The sequence below is a fragment of the Podarcis muralis genome, chromosome 3, assembly GCF_964188315.1.
Source record: "Podarcis muralis chromosome 3, rPodMur119.hap1.1, whole genome shotgun sequence".
Taxonomy (NCBI): domain Eukaryota; kingdom Metazoa; phylum Chordata; class Lepidosauria; order Squamata; family Lacertidae; genus Podarcis; species Podarcis muralis.
In genome coordinates, this window is record NC_135657.1 from 74,521,136 (window position 1) to 74,544,497 (window position 23,362).

Sequence of the window (23,362 nt, forward strand, 5' to 3'; positions counted from 1 at the left end):
TGTTTTCAGCCACGTACTTTTCAAAGTAATGAATTGGAGCAGCTTGACTTACAGAAGTCATTTTCTTCCTAAACTACTAAAGGCCGGAAACCAAACTAAGTTTTTAAAAGTTGGCCTGTCTTCTGCCTGAGGCAGGTCCTCCCTCCATGATGGATGGGAGGGTGGAGAAAGGAGTAGGAAAACAAGACTAGAACTGGAGCTCTCCATTTCTGCCCTTCCAGCTCCTTGGCAGGACTTGGGCTACTATATAATGTGTTTCAAAGAGTTACTGTCAGCAACTCCTATATGGCTGCCTTGTTTTCAGCCTCAGTATTCCAACACCACACATTCTCTCAGTTTTCATCTCCTAGAGCTTAGATCCTTCCCACATTCAGTCTCTTGACTGGTTCTGATCACATGTCCTAGTCTAGCTAATGTTACTTCTTTCTTTCTTTCTTTCTTTCTTTCTTTCTTTCTTTCTTTCTTTCTTTCTTTCTTTTTTGTCTAGACAGTAAACTTGAATGATCCAGTTGATATTGACTTTGGGAACATAAAGATTGAATCTCAAACATAAACTTATTTCATGCCCTTTGGACTGGTTTCAGGGTGCTGCAGCCCAGCAAATACTGCTTGGCAGAGGGAAATATTTGATTGTGGCTTTTCCATTCCTGTTTCCAGATTCTCAAAATACAATATGTATATAAGGGCAACATGAGATGGTGGGAGGAGCACGCATTTCCAAATATTTATTTTTGAAGCGGTGAACTGTAGCAAGGGGAACCATAAACTAGTCAGTGACCCCAAAGCAGAACCCATTACATTTCTTACCTTCTCTCCCCCATAAGGTACCACGGCAGGTTCATCAATACAAAAATGCAATGTTAAAATCAGTTTCAAACAGTTTCATCTAGAAGAACAGGAACTTATGGTTTTCTTTAAACCCTTGGAAGAGTTTGCCTTTTCGCTCAGCTTTGCTAAAACATTAATTTCATCTGAGCTTTTTTTAGAAGAAAAAACTTAAAGGCCAACTGGAGCAGAGCTATCCCTTTTACCACTAGCAAAAGGCTAACGGTCATCCGCTGCTGGGTGAGGCATGATCCCAACATGACTGAAGAGAGAGCTCTGGTTTCAAGGCCTATTCATATCTTCTATTATGGGCAGTCAGCTCAAAGTATCAGGTTCTCCAGTGCCTCTCTTTCTCATAGGAATAAAATAACAAATGAACTGCACTGCATTTATTTGAATGTGGTATCCCCTAACCACATGCCACTTGGAGATAGGGGTCCAAGGAAATACTTCATTAAAATAAATGCATTGTCCATTTTGTTTGTACTGCATGTTGTGCCTGGCGCTAACTGGGTATGGGAGGTCTGAGACTTGTGTTGGGTAGAGAGCAGGGGCAACACAGTGGGAAATACTGCCACTCCTGCCACTTCCTTCTGCTGCCACCTGCTCTGCTACACACCCTGCCGCATCCACCACTGGCAGAGAAGCAGCACAGCCATTGGCACTGATTTGGGGCAAGATCACACTGGTTTCAGGTGAGATCTCACCCAAAATGGTTGTGATCTTGCCCAAAATTGGCGCTAATGGCGGCACTTCACCACCGCTGACGGAGGTGACAGGGCACCCATGGGCATGCTGCCTGGGGGGCTTCTGTTACCTGAAGCAACTTCCTCACCCTACCTAATGGCTTAACCAGTACCGGTTGAGAGTTTTCCTTGCCTGTGATGCCTAGACAGGCTCTCAAATGATTTGGTGCTTGCTGAGAGTGATCATGCCAAAGACCTTAAAATCTCCCTAAAGGTACAAACAGCACATTGTTTAATAGAGTCAAAGCAAGAGAAAGCACATGACATGCAGATTTATCCCTTAAAACCCTTACCAATTTATGTGACACGCTCGTATCTGTTTGAGGGCTGTCCTCACTGTGCTTGAATATGTGCCAGAACAAGCAAAAATTTGTTTATGTGCTTCTAAAACTTCAAAATCCATGTGCAATATAAAGTTGGAACCGGAAGGCCAATCTTTTTTTATGGACTAGAAATAAACTCCTCTAAATAGAAAGTTGTCAGAAGAATTAACTGATACAGACCTAATTTTAACCAGCAGTACTACTTGGTGCCACTGGAACAGCGGCATTTCCTTTTGCTAAGTTTGTTTGCTGCTCATAAATCTGTGCCTGACTTAATTCCATCTGCTTGCTAGTACACATATGTATGGGCTTATAAATCAAGCTTGCACTTAATGTGCTGTCTAAGAGTTGAATGATAAAGTATTGGATGGTAATATGAAGTATTGCTAGTGAATGGGGGTTTTGTGTCAGATGTTTGATGACAAGGGTGGAAAACAGCAAAATCCAAAATGCGCTGTCTTGTTTTGCTTCCTTTCCTCTGAGATAATAAAAGTGAGATCGTACATGCAAAAGCTATTACAACACATTTCTCACTTGCTTTTCTGCTGGGTGGATTGTGCACTGTGTGTGCATCTAGGGGACAATCGTATGCAAAATGTCAATTGGTTCATGCCTGTACGCAGGTCATACTCAGTTTACTTTGTGCCAAAAAACTGAGCAACAGATTAGAATTGAGCTTTCTCTCAGTGGTTTATCCTTTCTTGTTGCCTCTTTGTTTTCCTTTCCTTTATTTTAAGATACCAGCTAAGGACCCTGTAACACTTTGCCCACAATAATCATCTCCTTTTAGGCCTTAGGCCTCGATCCACACGCATACCCTTATGCTAAGATAATTGGAAGGAGCGGGTTGGATTGAGTGTAGGTGTCCCTCCATGAACTTCTGCAGACTCAGATGGCCCCCTGTGAACCACTAAACATGCAAGCAGATGTCAGGCTTGCTTGTGGTAAGCCACAAAATAAGGTATTCTGCGGGTAAGTCTGAGCTGGCCTGTCTCCACCTTGTGAAGCAGCTGCAGCTCTGTAGAGCTGCAGTGGTGGTGGTGGTGAGGAGTTAAGATTACTCTGTTAGTAAATGTGCTCTAACAATTGCTGTTGGGCTGGCTGCATCTCAGACTAATATAACATTTCTGGGGGTTGATGAGACTCTGTGAATACAAAGGGATGTTAGATTATGCTTAGTACACTTTTAGTCAGTGGAATGTGCAGAGATTAACAGCCTGACATCATTAACAGTCAGAGCCAAGTGTGGCCATCCAGAAAAAAGTAGGCCATTTGGCGTTATGTACGTTTTCCTCAGGCACTTGTGATTTTAAAACTTCCTCTTGGATACATCTTTGAACCCCAGCTACTTAATTAAACACTGGCGTTATGTGCATGCTGGATTAATCACAGCTAAAGAAACAGCAAAGTGTATCTCCATTGCAATTTGAGAATTTGAAGCAGTCACACAATCATCACTGATAGGATGAGTTGTGACAAAGCCAGCTCTTGTTGGTTTCCCCCTAGAAGTGAGTTTGAAAGCTGCTCTGAAACCTTATTGATTTTATGCTTCAGCTGCCTGGCTCTGTTGTGAAGCCTTTCTCTTTTTAGCGGGGTCATATTGACCCAAAATATTCCCCAGGGTCTGATATATCTTGACCCCTTATCTAGCACCACCTTTTCATCCATGCATTGAGAATCCACTCCTGGTCCTATATGTAGAACAGGTAGCCTTTTCTATAAATCGGGTGTTGAACCTGTGACCTTCCTGATGTTGCTGGACTTCATGACAGAGATGCGCAAGTTTGCACATGACATGGGGAAAGTGGAAAGGGAGAGGCTAGAACTTGGGGACATCAAATGAAGCTGAATGCTGAAATATTCAGGACATACTGTACAAAAAATAGATACTGTACTTCTTCACAAAGCGAGTACTTAAACTGTTTGAGGACTTCCCATAAACATCTGGTTGGCCACTGTGAGAACAGGATGCTGGACTAAGTTGGGCCTTCGGAATAATCCATATTATATAGTCTTATGAATGTTTACTTCCCTGCCTTCCTTGCCCTGTTGCTGAACTCACCTAAGTCCTTAAATTGCCTGACTCCTTACCATCTTCCCAGTGCTTAATTACTGGCGCTCCCTTGTGCTCACAGAGTTTATACACTCCTATGGCTAGTTTGTCCCAGTTCTTTTGCAAGGAATTAGAGTAAGAGGCCTCACTTCAAAAAAAGAGTGCATGGCTACCTTGAAATTCCAAGGCTGATCCAGTTTAGTCGGATATCTTAGCTGCTACGGACTGCAGAAGACTGCAGTTGCCACTACTACAGGTGCCACATAATACCCATTCTGCATGTGTAAGAATTCAGTTGTTTAGTATGGCATCACCTGCACTTTGGAACTCCCTGCCGATTGAGATCAAGCAGGCACCTTCACTGTACTCTTTTCAGCACCTGCTAAAAACATTCTTGTTTAGACAAGTCTACCCAGATGCTTAGAAAGTTGAGGTCATTTAAAATATGTTTTAGTATTTTAACTTTTGTATATATATTTTTAATGGTTGTGAATTTTTCTCCATTTTACAGTTTTATCTTTTTGTAAACTGCTTTGAGGGGTTTTTACAATCAAGTGGTGTATAAATTTTATGAAATGAAATAAATTCAACAATTTATGATATTCTGCAGCACAGTTGACATTAAATACAATTGACCTTTCGCATTCCTTAAAAAAGAGGGGGGTCCATTAAAAATGTGTAGATTTGATATCACTAAACATCACTAGCAGCAAGATATTTCTTTCATGAATACACTACTTTGACATGTGCATACTCTTCTTTTCTGCACTGGTAGAGTTTTAAAATGAAACCTGCATCTAAAACTGCATACATCTGTTGGCAGTGTTGACCTCAAATTCCAATTTAAACATAAGTGAAATCTGAAATCTGCCAATGTTTCAATCTCTTGGTAAAGAGGACACTTTTGCACCTTCAGTAGTGGAAACAAGCTCCAGGAATGTGAGAGACTAATTTGGTTTGGCTTAAAAGCCTCAGTGTTACAAATTAATCAGCTTGGTCCGAAAAGTCTAGAACTCATTAACTTTAAAGGCTTTGCCGGTTCTCATAGCTGAACTTAAGTTTTAGCATAAATAAGGCTTTCTTTTGTCACCTGCATCATCATGGCATCCCACATCTCTTACTCACAGCCTGATCCAGTGCATATTTGCTCATAATTGAGTTCAATGGGACTTATTCCCTAGTTGGCCTGCATAGGATTACAGTCCTGCAGTGTAATTCTAGCATGCTTACTTGGGGGTAAGACTCATTGTATTCAAGCGTGCGAAGGAGTGCAGCCTTAGCCTACTATGAAATGTGTTACCTATTAGCTTTTTATATTTTTGAGCTAGTGTGCTGTATAAATCTACATTGAATGCTTCGTTTTATTTAAATCACTGGAATAGAAGAATAATCTTACTGAAATAAATAAGAGCTTACATGTGATACCTATTATTTAATTAATTTCACAGTGACTTTTTTTCCCAGGCTGTTAAATAAAAGAAAGAAAGCCATGTGTTCTCAGTCCTTCAGATACAATGGAAGGAATTCAACATCACACTAGGGCAATCGTTCCATCGGAACAAGTATTTTGGAGAATCTCCCATCTTCCCCCCTACCCCCCGCTGTGCTGCTCTGGGGCCAATTTCAGGGGCATTTGCGGGGAGAGGAGGGAAAGCCCCCTTACACAAGAGGAAGTCCTTGATCAGCGCTTCTGCTGATGGGACTCAGTTGAGTGCCACACAATGCATCAATAAATTTGCCTTTGTTTGTTTTAAACATAGGCACGGTTGGGAATATGTTTGCATAGTCATAACTTAGAATTAGTCGTATTAGGGATTTTAGGTTAGACCTTTTAATTTTATTACTGACTGGTTCCAGCGTACCTTTTAATCAGTCTTTTAAAAATTGTGCTAACTTTTAGTAAACAAAACATTTTAATTGACAGGCAGTGCTTTTTTTTCTGGGGGTACTCAATGATACGCAGTACCAGCACCTCTTTTTCTAGAAGAAAGGCACTGTTGACAGGTAACAGGATGGGAGAAGGTTGAAAAAAGATGATGCTTTGGAGGGCGTTTGTGAAACCTCTAATAAAGGAATGGCAGAGAACCTGTGCCTCATGGGGTGTTGTTGGACTCCAGCTTGCATCAGGCCTAGCATATGGTCAGTGATTATGGGAGCTGTAATCCAGCAATATCTGAAGAACCATAGACTCCCTATCTAAGGTTCCACAGTTGATAGAAAGATTTGTGCTAACCTAGGTTTTGTGGTCAATTATTAGCAGTGAAAATGAAAGTGCAAATATTGTAAGCTAGGATGTTGGAAGCCCATTTTTATATTTTTATTCCTATCCTCATTTTGGTCTATGTCATCTTCAGTGTGCTCTTCTTCTCGCCCATATTTCAATTATTATTTTCTGCACTGATCCTCCCCTTTTGCATTCTTTCATGAATCATTCCAAACTGACCTTATTTAGTTACTGAGTAAACTGAGGAGAATCACTCCTCAGTCACTTTGGGGTGAACCTGAAAATGCTTGGATGAGCACATCTGGTAGACAATCATGAATTACTTCCTACTCACCGCTGCCTTTTGAGCAGTGACTAGTAGAGATGGACTTGGATGCCCATTAACATATGATGGTGACTTTAAAAAATGTAGTGTGGCCACTGGGATGTCCTTCTGGCACATGGTGAGTCAACTCAGTCCTCAGGCATTTGGAAATCTATAGAAAGGTGATGGGTTGTAGTCAGAGTGCTGTAGGTTAGAACTTCCACACAGTAAACTTGGTGACCTCTTAATTAATGGCCCTTGGGTTCCATTCAGCCTGCCAAAGAAAGAAGGGGGAGAGGGTGGTGAAGAAGCAAAGTGAGTGTTAAATGTGTCCAGGGCATCTACCTTCAGTTGCCTAACTTTCCCTGCCTCTGGACAAAATATAGACACTATGGGAGAATTGTATGTTATTCCAAGGGGAGTTATCAAAGAGCTTCCAGCTTTTGGAATTGTTCAACTTTCAACTTCATTTGTGTCCTAAATGATAGGACACAAAGCAACATCAGAGAAAACAAGGAAGGATGTTCTTGTCTGTTGTTCCCCTAAAATTGTAAACTTCAGTACCTTGGGTTTTGAAAGTCATTTTATTGCCAACTTTTTGTTGAAATCAATACTCTAATGAAACAAAATATTTTTGTGCTTAGACTGCCATTGTTGAACCCACGGCATTTGCAGACTAGGATAAGGTTTGTACTGAAAAGGGAAACCCAAATGGAAAATACAGAGTGAACAGCCGGGCCTATTTGATTTGATTATGGAGGATGTTTCTTTATTCTGTCTTTCCTTGTGCAATCTGAAAACAGTAGCAGGGGGTTACAAGCAGAGTTCATCATCAGGTTGTCAATCACTGTCATTTAACATTTGCAGTGGGAGATGTCTTTATTCAAGGACAGCTGGGCAAATCAGAAGCACAGATTTGCAGTTAGCAGTCTGTCCTGCCTACACTAAACAAACAGGGACAGGGCAGACAGACCGGCCTCTCGCATAAAAATATAATGGACTGTGCTGACCTTGGTGCCCTCCATTCAGCTTCATTCCCAGTTGTATAAAAGCTTCAGTGCCCATTCTCAATTTCCTTTAATTACTTACATGATGCAGATAAGAAAATGAACTTCACTTACAATCATCCATCACACACAGGAAATGAAGTAGGCAAGTTGTTTGAAACAAGAGGAGTGTTTTGGAAGTAAATAAAACAGGTTGTATTTGCAGGGGGAGGGAAGGAGTCTGGGGAGCTATTTTCTTTTTGCAGAAATACCAGCTAAGCTGCAGCTACTCCTCTGACCCTGCCTCCCCTACTCCAGCCTCTCCCCCCCAGCCCGGTCTGTCTCCCAGTTGTAGCTGCTAGGCCGTATTGAGTGGGAGGGGGAAATCTCCTTGGTAAATATTCTTTAAAATATCTTTAAAAGGGTGCAAGTTAAATAAGAGTGAGGCAAACATGCAGAATTCAATAGGGCTTAAAATGGTGGTGACCTTTAGGTTCAGAAAATAAATGACCACAGTTTTCACAAGAGATCTGGCAGAGACATCAAGGATTAGTTAGCAGTTGTCTTCAGTCAGTCTTTTTATGACGAAGAAGAAAGAAACCTGCTTAAAGAGCATGATTTTTTTAAAGAAACATAAACTTTATTTCGAAGTTTTCCTAAACATCCTTTTACCTTTGGGCAGTAGCATTGCTACAGCATGTGATATTGTTTATAATCAGAAGTGAATAGTTTTGTTGAATATTAACAGTGGGTTGTCTTTTAGGAACATCTGAAGTTTGGCTAATGTATTTACAGCTTCTTGGGGAGGTGGGGCTTGAAGGAGGATTCATCTGGGCAAACATTTAATTCCTGTGGATTTGTGAGAATTGTAGCTGTTTTGTCCCAGAGATTTACAGTTCAAGAAATGAAACCAGACCATATTAATTGTGCATTTGGTGAAATTAAAAGTTGAGAGACCTTTCCCCTTTGAAAGTATTGATTTTGCCATTGCAAAGCTCTCCCTTGAACATTCTGGTGGAAAACATGCTAGCTTTCGTAGTAAATGCAAAAATAGTAGAATATTGTAAACGCTATCCATTCTTCCCCAAGCACTGCGCTTCTCAGTGAGATCTCTTCTGCACCCACCTCTGGCAGGAGAGCTTTCAGGACACATGTGGAACTTGCCCAATGTCTGCTTCTAGTTGCAGCCTCTTGCAGTACATCAGATGCCATCCAGAGGGTAACCCTGCCCTTGTGAGCAGCTTACTGAAGGACACAATGGCTGTTGTGAAGGGAAGGAACAGCAACAAAATCTGCAGAAGCAAACTCACAGTCCTGTAGATCACAGCCATCATGTTTTCTGCACTAACATTTTTTCTCTTTCTCTCTCCACCCCATTTTTTTATTATTAAGGATGCTGAAGAGTATGCAGACCTTCCAGTACGACATAATGAAGATCAAATGAACAGTGAACTGGCCAAACATGTCCCCGTTGAAGTCAATCCGCATTCTTTTGACAGTTCACACACAAAGACCCATCTTCTGATGCAAGCCCATTTTGAACACGCTGTGTTACCGTGCCCGGATTATGTCACTGATACCAAGACGGTGTTAGACCAGTCAATTAGAATATGTCAGGTACAGTTGTACTCTTTTATGATCACTTGCCTGGTTTGCTATTGATAGCTGTCATAATACAGATCCAAGAATGCACCTGAATTGTTCACAGAGATTGCATTAGTATAGCATTCTAGCACTTTTTTGTACAAAGTATTTTGCAGTTCTTACTTTGTGCATCCTCACAACAGTCCTGTGAGGCAGGTAGACTTTAATGGTTCCATTATGCAGGGAATGTCAGAAGAAGAAGAAGAAGAAGAATGTAGTATGTTAATTTAGGACTGAGATGTAAGCAAAGTCCATGTTGATCCCACAGAAGTTGTGATTAGGCAGACACAGATGGGGACAAGGAAGTAGATGTAAGCCCCACCCTCAACAGAATGGAATGCGCAGGCTGCTCTTCAGATATTTGCGTAACTAGAACAAACATATGAAGAAGGTTTGTAAGCACGTGTAATTGAACACAATTAGAAATCTCACCAGTTGGAACCCTGGCTTCTCAGTTTCCAGTGACAGCAATTGTACCTTCAATTGAGCACAATTAAAACTGGGGCTAATGGGAGTTTTTATAGTATCTGGAGGGCACCAGGATGGAGAAGGCTGATTAACAGAAGCAAGATAATGTTGTGTTTAAACATTAGACTGGATCTGATCTGCACATTCAACAGAATAAAGTAGTATGAAGTGTTAGCATAGATTGTACTATTTCAGTTCACAGATAGGGGGATCACATTTTTTAATACTTTACTAGCTGTAAAAAAAATAACTTCTTTTAAAAAGCTTTTAAAAAAGAAATCCTATTAGAGAATGAGCTATAGTGGAAACTTTTTTCTGATATACTAGGGTTTGCTCTCCTTTAAAACTTTGAGGGAGTGCTTCTGTACAGTGGAGCATTCAAAATTGTATTCCCCATTTCGCATCTGACACTGGTACAGTCTGTTCTATCACTTTATTCTGCTACATGTGCTACCCATACTCAGGGGATGCTGAATAGGAGAAATCTATTTATTGGTCTTTTACTGGCTTCATATTAAGCCTAAAGCAAATCATTATTGTTTCTGTGCATTTAAGCACCCAAGAACTTTTCATTATTCTTTGATTCAGCTGCTTAGAAATCTACATTTTTACTATGGAATTCAGCATTGTTTACAACCAGTAGCACAATAAAGTACCTGAGTAGTTTTCCCTCCAAACAATATGTGTGTTAAAAATAATGTTAAATAGTGTTAAAAATAATACTGTGCATGGTTTCTGATCTGTATTGCTGAGCAATTGCATGGCAATAGTTTAAAAAGACTTTCTTGGTGGGGAGTGCTGAAAAGTTAGCTTCAGTAATTTTAAGTCATCATATTATTAGTATTGTACCAGAATATGTGAAGTCACTCATTCCTTCTTCGCCTCAAATGCTTTATTACTGCAAGTTCTGTGATTAGTTTTCATTCTGCTGTTTGAAACCGCCTTTTGAATTTGTATTAATTGAAATAGGTAATTGAAGTAGTAATACCTTTCAGTTCCTCACTCAGAGGGCAATCACTTCTTCTAAGAAATAATCTGACAGTTGCCCGCTTCGCATTTTGATTGGCAATGAGCCTCCACTTGTAGAATTGTTGATAAAATATTTTACCATTGCCAAGTAGTGAGGCTGTCATGGTGCTCGGTCTTAACCTTTGAGAAGTGTTTACCCATGGATGAGTTAAGCACATCTCAGTAGGGTACCTGTACATTGAGAGAAGAGAAGGCTTCAGATGTTAGAATTGTATTTCTTAACTGCTTAAGGGAGGTGTTTATGCCTTGACTTTGCACTGCCATGCAATGCCATGGTTTTTATGACTTTTTAATGCCTCATCCAAATCAGAAAACCTACTATACACACACACACAGGAGGGGGAAAAACTTTAGATCAGCTTCTCATTTGATGAAAACTCCCATCATTGTGAAAGGCAGGCATGGATAGAAATGATTGTGTTGCCCCTTGTAATAAATGGAAGTAGGAATTCATTTATTTTCCTGCTTCCACTTGCATATATTTTATAGAGAAATAATAATAATAAATTTTATTTATACCCCGCCCTCCCACCAAGGCCGGGCTCAGGGTGGCTAACAAGCAATAATAAAAACAAGTTGAATGAATACAGCTGTTTATGCATACCTACCCTTTTATTAGTAGGCAGATTCACATGTGTGTTGTACTTTCAACATACCCATCTGAGTACCCCATATCAAATGAGAAACCATCCTGACGGTGAAATGGCACTAAACCTGACATGGCACTAAACCTCTCATTCCACCAGGACAAGGAGTTCTCCTAGAGCACAGGACCTCTCTCCTCTCCCAGCACACCCCATTTATCTGTATTAGGGCATCCTTTCAATCCTCTGGAGAAGATCTGGGAAGAGTATGGGTATGGGGCATGCGCAGAGGGAGGGGGAGGGGAGGAGTCGCGTTGCGCAAATGAAAATACAGTGACAGAATGCAGTAGTTGGAATAGTGCCCACAGACTATATCGAGATAGCAGTTTCACACACAGTGTAATTTTCGGACAAAATACTAAGTCCATCCAATTATACTTTGAGAGAAATAATAAGCCTGACCTCTGTCACTACTTTGTTGCCTGGCCTCTATTGCTAATTTCTCACTGGCTGTCATTTTTGCACCTCATTGCCAGTCAACTTCCACCTTACAATTTTCTCCTTTATATACCATCCAACTAAGATTTATCTTCATGCATCTGAAGGCCACAAAGGCACAAGCATAATAACAAATTAAGTACATTTGTTAGTATTTATGGTGGGTTTTGCTGCAAAAGATCAACACGGCTCGCCCTCTGCTAATTTTGTATGTCATTAATATAGTGTAAGATACGCATCTTGATGTGCATGTTGCACCTAGTGTGTTGTCTATTTGTTCAATAATTGTTTGCTCTAATGGTGCAATATTTCTGGGCCAATTTAATTCCTCAAAAACTTGATCGTCAGCTTAGAAATTTTGGAAAGTCATGACTTCAATCCAAAAGTGGATTTGGCAAGTAAAAGCCCTTCCATTCAATCCAGAGTCCCAGTTTTCACCATACATCTTTCTTCTGTGGCCCCCATCACGTTTGGGTGTCTAGCTACATGTTTCGTTTTTGGAACCACTTGGTCATTATTACTGTCCATTTTCAAACATTCCATGTGCAAATAATTATTCCTGGGTCTTTCAGATACCTTAGCCTTTTTAAAAAGTCACTTGGTAGAGGGGGTAAATGTGAATATTCTTCCGTGTACCTCTGGTGCATAACTAATAAATTCAAATGAGCATGTCATTAAAAAAAAAAAAATCTTAATTGCCAATACAGAGTTACTTTCCATCTGTCTAAGCTTTTTTCCCCACATGTTTGTTTTTAAACACCCCAGGTAGCCGTAAGTACTGCTATGTGGTAGTATATTTGGTGACAATTTGATGATACGGTTCTCTCCTTATGTACAATTCTCTCCCCCTCCCCAAAACTCATGACAAATCTTTTCCCAGTTGGCACTGGAGAAAATGACTAATGCTTAACCCATTTGTGTGATCAATTCACTTAAGCAGCTACTGTGAAATGTTAATCACAACTTTAATTTGTACTGCATTAGCATTTTGATTAACTTGTAGGCTTGCTAGCACACTTGAAGCACTTTTACTCATAGTTACTGCTCGGAAATGACTTTTTGATTAATTAAGTTTGTTAGATAGCAGCTGAGCTTCCTGAATGCTAACCTTACGGGGCTAAAAGTTCAGGAGAAAGTTATTGTGAACAACTGTTGCCGTTGAAAAGAATTCTCTGAAACACTATAAATATTTAATTATTTACAAAATATTGAATATTCTAAGGAAATTGACCTTAACTTCCCTCCGTCCCTCCCTCCCCCCCCCCCAAAAAAGGTGCAGATGTGACTGGAGAAAAAAGGTTTTAGATTTTCCTTTTCCAAGAATATTGAACGTGGCCTGGCAAGTAGATTAGAATTTTGTAATTTGGTATGCTTTGGGGGTTTTGAAGGAATATTTCTATTTTTTACTTAATCATTGGAAGAAATTGGTTGTGCATGTGGACAAGACTATTGGCTTAAAAATGTGGCGCATGATCTATCCTTGTGGCACATAGACATAGAACTCAGACAAATTGCAAATCAGTTATGCATTATTATAGCTTAGGCAGTCTTCGTCCAGGCTTCCCATTCACTTCACTGGAAGGGTCAGCTTTATGTGCACATGTCTTTTCATTCTCAGAGGTAATTGGTGGTTGTGGATATGTGGATTTATTATCCTGAACAGCAAATCTTAGCACTGGGCATTTAAGAACCTTTCCACTGAAATATAAATTAATTGTTTTAATTTGCTGACTATAATGAATATGTCTATTGAAGAAAGTATCCAGTGATGCATGTTGTGACAAGAGAGATACGTATTTTCAAAATATGTCAGCTTGTGTAATAAATTCTATTTTTTTATTTTTCCTTAATTAAATCTGCTTACCATCTTCATGCAGCTTTGACAGAATAGTAATTACCTGTAAACGATGATTACCTTATAAAAAGAGCACTTCATTTGCTGTTATCTCATTTAATTCTTTGCACAATTAATAAGACTCTGAATGCCCAGCTTAAATAATTGTATATAGACAAATATAGGGCACCTGTGATATCACAGATATGTTTTTTACATAGTATATCATCTGCTTTAAATGGAGATATGAAGGGCTGGTGTGGGGGACAGAAAAAGCTAGAGAGGAAATTTGGGAAAACACAAGTGGGAATGAAATATGATCTCCAGCGTTAGGGAATGAGAATTCTGACATACATAGCACTCAAATCCAATATAAATTTCTGCACCCAGAAGGTTCTGCCATCATCATGAGTTGCTTGCTTGTGAATTGCTGCTTACCGCCTTCTGGTGACCTTTGGTCTAGCTTGGTGATATTAGAAGCAACTGTCCTTTTCTTCTTTTCCTTTGACTTGGCCTCTTCCTTACGGCCAACTTTTCAGCTCTTCCCTCCAGCAGTTCAGGAAACAGCAGCTGTGTTTGAAGAATAAAAATATTAGAAGGTAGGAGCAAAACTGCAAAAAAACCAAACCCTTTTGTGGGTGTTCAACCTAAGATGAAATATCTGGGAGTTTGGGTAGAAAGTGAACTCTAACTACGGTTAACAGAAGGAAGTTGACTGCTGCTGAGTTTAGTCACAATTTTGCATTAACAAAACTTGTAGCTGTAAATTCCATAAATATGCCAAATAATACAATTTCATATTCTGAGTTGTAAATGATAAATGTTACATTCTTAAAGCAGTAAAGTAAGCTTTGGTTTGATTTTTTAAAATTAAGTACTGCATATATTTTAGTTTTTCCACAAACTTTCGATTTCCCCCCCTTGGCTTCAAATTTTTCAGAAACTTTAAAACTCTGCCTTTCATTGAAGTTACTTCACATGATTTAATGCTTCTGTTGCTAGTTGTTGGAGCATCTTCTGTATTTATATAATATAATATAATATAATCACACACAAAGAAATGTGGCTGTTTTATTCAACACATGTGCCTTTCAACCCAAAAGAATTCCACTTAAAATACCGTATTTACTCAAATCTAATGCTCACCTTTTTTTGACCAAATTATGTTGCGAAAATTAAGGTGTGCATTAGATTTGATGGCACATTAAAGGTAAAGGTACCCCTGCCCGTACGGGCCAGTCTTGACAGACTCTAGGGTTGTGCGCCCATCTCACTCAAGAGGCCGGGGGCCAACGCTGTCCGGAGACACTTCCGGGTCACGTGGCCAGCGTGACATCGCTGCTCTGGCGAGCCAGAGCCGCACATGGAAACGCCGTTTACCTTCCCGCTAGTAAGCGGTCCCTATTTATCTACTTGCACCCGGGAGTGCTTTCGAACTGCTAGGTTGGCAGGCGCTGGGACCGAACAACGGGAGCGCACCCCGCCGCGGGGATTCGAACCGCCGACCTTTCAATCGGCAAGCCCTAGGCACTGAGGCTTTTACCTACAGCGCCACCCGCGTCCCGTGATGGCACATTAGACTCAAGTAAATACGGTAAAACCTGATTTAAAATTTGGAATTTGAATTACTATCTTAGCATGAAAATAATAGAACTTTCAGGCTTTCAAAGTATTCAATCTATTCTGTGTCATTGTAAAAAAGATTCTGCTATTACGCTAGAATATACAATATACCTGCTCCACAACTTGCACTACCATAAGGCAAAACAAGGTGGTTGCTTCAGGTTACAAATTTGGGGCATCATTACAGTATCTAACTCGAGGATGGTACCATTTGAATATTCCATCTTAGGTGACAGGAATTCATGGTTTAGTAGTCCTTTGTCCCCTTTCAATACAACGACATCTGACATTTCAGTGCCAGATATTAATGGATTACTATTCATGCCAATAAGAGCAACCTTGGCTGAGGTCATTTTCAAGGCTGCCTGTAAAACCCAATGTTTCTAAGGAGGGTTCTAGCTGTGATCCTGTCAGTACAGAGCAGCACAGAGTTAATAGCTCACAAAACATAGTTAAGCATTATGGGAAATGCAGAATAAATATTATATTTTTGTTTCATTTTTTTAAAAGGAAGGACTTTACCTCACCAAAGAAAGCGATATTAGGTTGTCTTTTTTAAAATACCGATTATGGTGATGGCTACAGGTGCAAAATCAGTTTTTACAGAATGGAGTAGATATGTTAAAAATGTTCTCCATTAGTTGCTCCAGTATACATGTGACTGACTGGCTTGGAGAGCGCAAGCAGAATGACTCAATTTGCTACTTTGAGTATTCGAAAGGATTTCATTTTCCATTGATGTGTTAAGCATTTATGCGTGTTGCACTTAGCTAATGAATGAAAATGTGAATGGGTTTCCAAGCAGCAAATGGAAGAAGCTGATCTGGCTACGGTTCTGATTTCTTCACAATGTCCCTGTGCTGGATTTCACACCAGGATAGAGATGCTATGAATAAATATTATGGATGAGAGAACACAGAATAAGAGGGGAAAGAGGATTTGCTGCGTGGGCCTTAGGCACTATGTAGAACACACCCACACACTCAAGCGTTTGTTATTCCTTATTGGATACGAGTAAACGGCTGTCAATTTGTGCAAAGCTCTCTGTGTGGCAGAAGATCCTATAACAAATTTCTGCAGCTGGCAGATTGTAGATTTGCTTGCTCAGGTCCTTATTCCTTTGTCAAAAAAAAAATCTGCTTAGTGAGGAAAAACGAAAGAAAAAGCGCCAATAGAATACATTGTGCAGCCCAAAGCCCTCTCTCCTTCACACACTGAATTTGTATATTACACTATAAGAATTTCATCACTACAGCTGTCTATGTGCATAAATTTCAGTACGGTCAGTAGGTGGGGTAAAAGAGTTAAGGCTATCTCGTGTTGATTCAAGCTCAACAAAGCCAGGAAATTGGAAGCTAAGGTTAATGTCTTTAAAGACATGCCCTGTGATCAGTAATAATGTGCAGTGTCACAAATTGTACTTCCTTACCATTTATACTCCATGCACTCACAGTTCTTCTTTTTTTAGCTCTTTTAGACCCAACTCAAGATAGGAAGGATGGAGTGGCTGGGACCAGCAAATGCTTGCCCTCAATTGTCTTATGATGCATCTAAGCATCATTCTGTGGCTAGAGGAAACCTGTTGTGCATTAGCACATGCATGTTTGTTGTTTTACATCAGCAACTGGCAGAATGTGTTAAACAGTGGTGTCCTCTGATGCAGTAATGGTTAATGTGGCAGGTGATGGTGCCAATAATGATAAAGGTCAAAGCAAGTTTTGGAACTAATTTACCCATACATCAATTTTTAAAAGACAACAATGAAAGGTGCATATGGGCAGGGTGGAGGTGGCTAGCATCCCCCCCCCCCCAAGGCAGCTACAGGGATTTACATAGAAAATCCGGGTAGACAATTGACCTCACAAATCTTTGCCCACACATCTTTTCTATTGCAAAGTGGTGTTGGGGTGGGTCCAGTTTAAAGCAATGAAGTGGTGTGCTGAGAGAGGTTTGCTAAGCCCTTCTGCGTATTGCTACTTTTCAGCCGCAACCCCAGAAGTATCAGTAGTGAGAAATTACCGCTTTTACAGAATTACGATTCCAGTCAATGCCCTCAATGGTGTTGGATGGTCGGTACGGCAGTATGACGAGAGACTTTGTATATGTGGGCAACCTTGTGTAGAGGATCTGTTCCATTATTTATTGCAATGCCCACTATATATAGATCCAAAAGACCAATTTATAAAACCCCTGCTTACGAATGGAATACACTCTAACAGGGTGGAAAGGGTGAAATGGCTGCTGAGCGATACTGATGACTTTGTAACTTATAAAGTAGCACTATATGTGTTGGCAGCTAAGAAGATCAGGAGAAAAGAGCTAGATAAAATAGCAGTCAACTGCAAAGGGGATTCGGACATTTAAGCTGGCATATTTTACCTGAGATTTCCCTGCTATTCTAACTTATGCAACAAATAATTTCTATGAGACTTGACTGTGGTTTATTGCACTGGTAGTGCTAGATGTTTTTATGGTTATTGCTGTTTTTCCTTTCGTTCCCCTTGTGAATGATGCCATGGCCTTTGGCTAGCGCAATAAAGTCTACGAATGCATGAATGAGAAATTATGCTGATAAGGCTTTTTCAAATGATAGATATTGCATTTTCTGTAAGTACCATGACACCTAAGCTAAGTGAATGTCTGCATAGTCCAAACTGGTGCTATAAGTAGGCAACTGAAAGTTCAGGAAGAGCCCATTGGGAAAGCTAGGGGGGAAATTGCTCCTCTTCCCACCCACCTCCAGGTCATCCAGGGATGAAAATGTAGTGCTGGCTAGACAGAGTGCATAGCCCATTGTAGGCATGCAGTGGTTCCTACTGTTCCATTCTCCCACGGAAGCAGAGAAGTAAGGATCCAACATATGCAAAAAGTCACCCATGCATTTTTCTACTGAGTAGCCCATTCACCCCTTTAAATGCTTACCAGTTGGAAGAATCCTAAAAAGTTGTCCTCCTCAAATTGTATTACATGATTGTGTCAAGAGGAGAGAGATTGGAAATCACTATTTTAAAAAATATGAAGTTACCTTCCTGTCCATATTTGTTTTGCCTCCATCTGAAATCCAGAGTGTCATGCAATGAGTGTTATGGTAGCAGTGTTGTTGTTTACATACAATCACATTGGACATCATTTTCTCTTATAAAAAATCAAAAGCTCACAGGACATTGAACCATAGGCAAAATAGTTTTGAACATTGGTCCTTAGCAAACGCTAAGCAAACTTGGTCAGAAATAAACCTTTTGAAAGGTAAGCATAAACTACCGTTTCCAAGCTGAATCTCTTCCCCCATGGCTGCCACCAGCTTTGTGTACCTTTTAAACTCAACATTTCTCCAGGATCAGTGTAATTTAATTGAAATAGCTCTGCATGTGTAAACAACTCCTTTGTTTAAAGAAGATTTCGTTGTTTAGTTTGCCTTAAGTAAATGCTGCCTTTTGTTTGTCTGTAAAACATTTGATTAAATGTACAGGCTAATATAGACAGCTTAGCATTCCTCTAGTGGGCTGTACAAGAAGTCTGGAGCATACATTTTAGCATCGAAATGCAGCCTAGATGCTCCCTGTATTTATTTTTTTAAATAAAATAAAACAAAAACTTATGCTGAAAATAAAAAAACCTTCTGCTTCCAATACTGTCAGTGATTAGCTTTCCAGGTATATTCATGAAGTGTCAACCTACTAAAGCTTTTCAAACCTCTTTGAATGCTTCTTGTTTTGTCTGGCAGTTGTACACTTGTCGTCATGTACAGTTTAGATAGCCTTTAGCTGCTGCTAATGTCAACATGTGATTTTGATTGTTTTACTGTAGGGCGGTGTACTTTCTTGACCTGCTGCAAAGTCTAATATTCTTAGAAGAAATGTATAGGTATATTCCCATGTGATTGCACTTAAAAAACTCTGTATATACGTTAAAAGGTAAAGGTACCCCTGCCCGTACGGGCCAGTCTTGACAGACTCTAGGGTTGTGCGCCCATCTCACTCAAGAGGCCGGGGGCCAGCACTGTCCGGAGACACTTCCGGGTCACGTGGCCAGCGTGACATCGCTGCTCTGGCGAGCCAGAGCCGCACACGGAAACGCCGTTTACCTTCCCGCTAGTAAGCGGTCCCTATTTATCTACTTGCACTCGGAGGTGCTTTCAAACTGCTAGGTTGGCAGGCGCTGGGACCGAGCAACGGGAGCGCAGCCCGCCGCGGGGATTCGAACCGCCGACCTTTCGATCGGCAGGCCCTAGGCGCTGAGGCTTTTACCCACAGCGCCACCCGTGTCCCTTTTATATACGTATATACGTTATATATACGTATATACGTTAGCCTGATTTAAATATTCTCAACACTGGTGTGACTAATTTCAGTATTGTTCAAAGGAAGTGGTTCACATGGTTGATACTGGCAACAGGGTTGCTTCTCATGCTAACACTGTCCTGGGGACCATTAACACTGGTATGTAAAATTGTGCCAACCCCCATAACCCACCTTACTGGAGAAGAGATGTTTTGGAAGACAATATTATGCTTTCCTTCTTTTCCTCAGGCAAGATGTGACCTGCACTTTTCTTCTTTAAAAAAGATACGCTTATGAACCACTGCACAGGATCTCAATCTAGAAGTACTAATTCTGTTCTCTTGAGTTTTCCAAATGGGGACAAGGAAGTAATAGTGGACAGTCTCACAGAACTACTGTGAAGATAAACAATATCATATTATTTCTTATTATGTGGTTTCCATTGATCGTGTGAGAAATTGATAAGGAGTAACTAAAATTGTTGTCTTCTTGATTTAGGCAATGCTCGATATTGCAGCAAATGAAGGTTGGTTGGTGACTGCTCTAAACATAACTAGTTTGGTACAGATGCTGATTCAGGGGCGATGGATCCACGATTCCTCTTTGCTTACTTTACCAAACGTTGAATACCACCATCTTCACCTCTTCAGGTATGCATTCTTCTTGGGTACAGAATACAGATATTCCCTTGCTTCTCCACACGCGCATAGTGACACATGAGCCAGAACCATTTCAGGAAGTCCTGTTTGTGGGAATTCCCACTACACACTATTCCCCGGCTGAACAGCTATGTTAACACAGATCTTTCCAAGTTTCCAGTCCAACACTTGGGAGTGTATTCACTTGTATCCTTTCCGTAGTACCATACCTTTCGGTGCCTAAGACGAAACTTTTTCCTTAGTAATAATAGGCAAAAATTGTTGCTTGTCTTATACATGTATAGCATTGGCTGTACTTGAGGGACGATTCCAACAGATTCCATACGAAAAACGCTTATGCCCCTGCAGAGATGGCAGCACGGAATCAGTGGTGCATGCCCTCCTCATGTGCACTCCTTACAAAGACCTGAGGAACAAGATTATTACGCCTCTTTTATTTAACATTCCGGGTCTCCCAACCACTGCCACAGTGTCGTTTCTCCTAGCAGATCAAAAGGAGCAGATGACTGCAAAGGTTGCAAGGTTTTTAGCTGGGGTAATCAGAATAAGGACCACTATTTGACTGCTGATTCAGGACCCTAAACTGTGTTTTATATAATCAACTTTTTATTTCATTCTGTGTATATCGCAATGTTTTTTTGTTGCTATGGCCGACGGCTGACGCAAATAAAGTTTCATTTATTTATGTATAGCAGAGGGGGGCCGGACGATTGGTGGCAGCAGCCAGCAGGAGATTAGCAGCAGTGATGGGGCATGCTATCGTCTGTTGTTGCATTGAGTGGTCAGGTGGGCTTTTTCTGGCAAGTGTCTGTGGCGATGCAATTTACAGTGGCGGGCAAGCTGTAGAGTGATTGGTGGGGGGTGCTCCCCCCCCCCCCAAAGAAAGCTCACTAACTCTGGGCAATCTCCCCACAAAAAGGCTCAACAACTTTGGGCAATTTCCCCCCAAAAACAATTTGTTGCAGTCCCAAAAAATGGGGTTGTCTTATACATGGGGGCGTGTTATACAGGAGAAAATATGGTAATCTGCTGATAGATACACATAAGTTTCTGGGTGGTGGTCTTCAGAGTGGAGTACTAAATCGTATAAGTGGACCACTACACTCGCCTTATAGGGACGCGGGTGGCACTGTGGGTTAAACCACAGAGCCTAGGGCTTGCCTATCAGAAGGTCGGCGGTTCAAATCCCTACGACGGGGTGAGCTCCCGTTGCTCGGTCCCTGCTCCTGCCAACCTAACAGTTCGAAAGTGCAAGTAGATAAATAGGTACCTCTCCCGCGGGAAGGTAAATGGCGTTTCCGTGCGCTGCTCTGGTTCACCAGAAGTGGCTTAGTCATGCTGGCCACATGACCTGGAAGCTGTCTGCGGACAAACGCCGGCTCCCTCGGCCCATAGAGCGAGATGAGCGCTGCAACCCCAGAGTCGGTCACGACTGGACCTAATGGTCAGAGGTCCCTTTACCTTTACCTTTACCTTTACACTCACCTTAGTTGTAGATGCATAAGGATATGTGCAGAGATGGTCATCTTTTTTAATTTTAAATGGTAAATTGAAATAAATAATGTTAATCTGCATGGTATTTTCTTCCTTATTAAACTAGTTTAAAGCAAGAGGGTAACTACTTAATGTTATTTTACCTTGGACTGTGGTATATGCAGTCTCTCATTTACTCTGTTCTTAAACTATGAAGCTTGCAGTAATGGTGGTGTTTGTGCAACTTGTATTTCAAATTCATTAAAACATAAGGCTATGGATGTGAACCTCTAAGACAAAGCCCCACTTAAAATAGATTTTGCCTTCTTTTATGTTAAAATATGTATTTCTAGTTTCACCTTCTCAACTTTCCTTTTTCCTTTCTTTTTTATCTCCTTTCCTGAGCTTCAATTCTTAACTGGATATATCTTTACTGTTTTACTAGGAAATGGAACCAAGGGAAAAGGAAAAGTGGTTACCAAGGGCCTATTGAATGTCTTCCTGAACTGATTGCTGCATGTGATGGAAAAGAGACTGTTTTTGCTTCCATTGTAGACCGCGATTTCCATGCCACACAAATTACACAGGTAACATTTTCTCTCATGGGTACAGTTTAAAGTTATTGGGTCAATATATACGGAAAAAATCCACTTGACACACTTTCAGTGGAGCAACATGATTTTTGCAAACATATATATTTAATCCACCTAAAATTAAAACCTAAGATTTCAACAATTGGTGCAGAAAAGCTTAATTCAATCTAACGTGTTCCGTGCATCAAACACACACAGTTTTGACCAGATATTCAGGACTGAAGCCTAAATGTATTTGCCATCATCTCAGGTAACAAGATAATGGCACACATTTTGTCTTCTGCACACACTTTGTCTTGATCGGCTTGCTCTGCCACAGGTCCTGGCTGCTGCAAATGCCCATGAACCATTTGTGTACACCATGCTTTTCAATTTCTGAAAGCTCCAAGAGGTTGCTGAGGGGATTGTCATGCAGTGCAACGGAGCATAGATGTTTCTTGCCTGCTGCATGTGCAGCATGTGTGTCAAGATTGTCTTTGCAGAGGTTGATTTTGTTTCTGGTGTGTGTGTGTGTGTGTATAGTGGTACCTTGGGTTAAGTACTTAATTCATTCCGGAGGTCCGTTCTTAACCTGAAACTGTTCTTAACCTGAAGCACCACTTTAGCTAATGGGGCCTCCTGCTGCTGCCACGCCACCAGAGCACAATTTCTGTTCTCATCCTGAAGCAAAGTTCTTAACCTGAAGCACTATTTCTGGGTTAGCGGGGTCTGTTACCTGAAGCGTATGTAACCTGAAGCGTATGTAACCCGAGGTACCACTGTAAATGATAAGTTTTTGTTTCAGGTAACAGAAGCAAATATATTTAGATGTAATAGACCCTAATATATTAATCAGCAAATAGTGTTTGTATAGCAGAGCTAGTATTCTGTGACATTCTAGGGCTGATGCAGGTGAACGCCAGGATGACAAGTGGTTCGTGTGTGTGTGTCTGTGTGTGTGTGTGTGTGTGTGTGTGTGTGTGTGTTTGTTTGTAAGCAGTGCTGTTTGTTTTGGTCAATGGTAGCCACCATACACGAATCGCCCACCACAAAGGTGTGTTTAAAGTTGCTGCACAGGGCTGGGGGTTTTTATGTATGTGGGTCCTCCATATCTTGTACTTGGGTGTACCTGCACACAGTTGATATAAAATGCATGTCAGTGAGAAATGGTATGCTATAATATTTTGAAGAAGAAAATGCTGCTGAAATTAATTAAGTTTAGTATTCCAAGGCAACT

General features: G+C 40.7%; 1 protein-coding gene across 2 annotated transcripts in view; it reads left to right on the forward strand.

The window, feature by feature from the left end:
* The window catches only part of ASCC3 (activating signal cointegrator 1 complex subunit 3), a 205,333-nt gene that overhangs the window by 173,438 nt on the left and 8,533 nt on the right, over positions 1 to 23,362 (forward strand). For both annotated transcript variants that reach the window (XM_077926143.1, XM_028723051.2), the window contains 3 exons: positions 8,854 to 9,078; positions 19,920 to 20,071; positions 21,999 to 22,140. In XM_077926143.1, the coding sequence (XP_077782269.1) occupies positions 8,854 to 9,078; positions 19,920 to 20,071; positions 21,999 to 22,140 (519 nt within the window). The remainder of the gene's footprint in view (positions 1 to 8,853; positions 9,079 to 19,919; positions 20,072 to 21,998; positions 22,141 to 23,362) is intronic.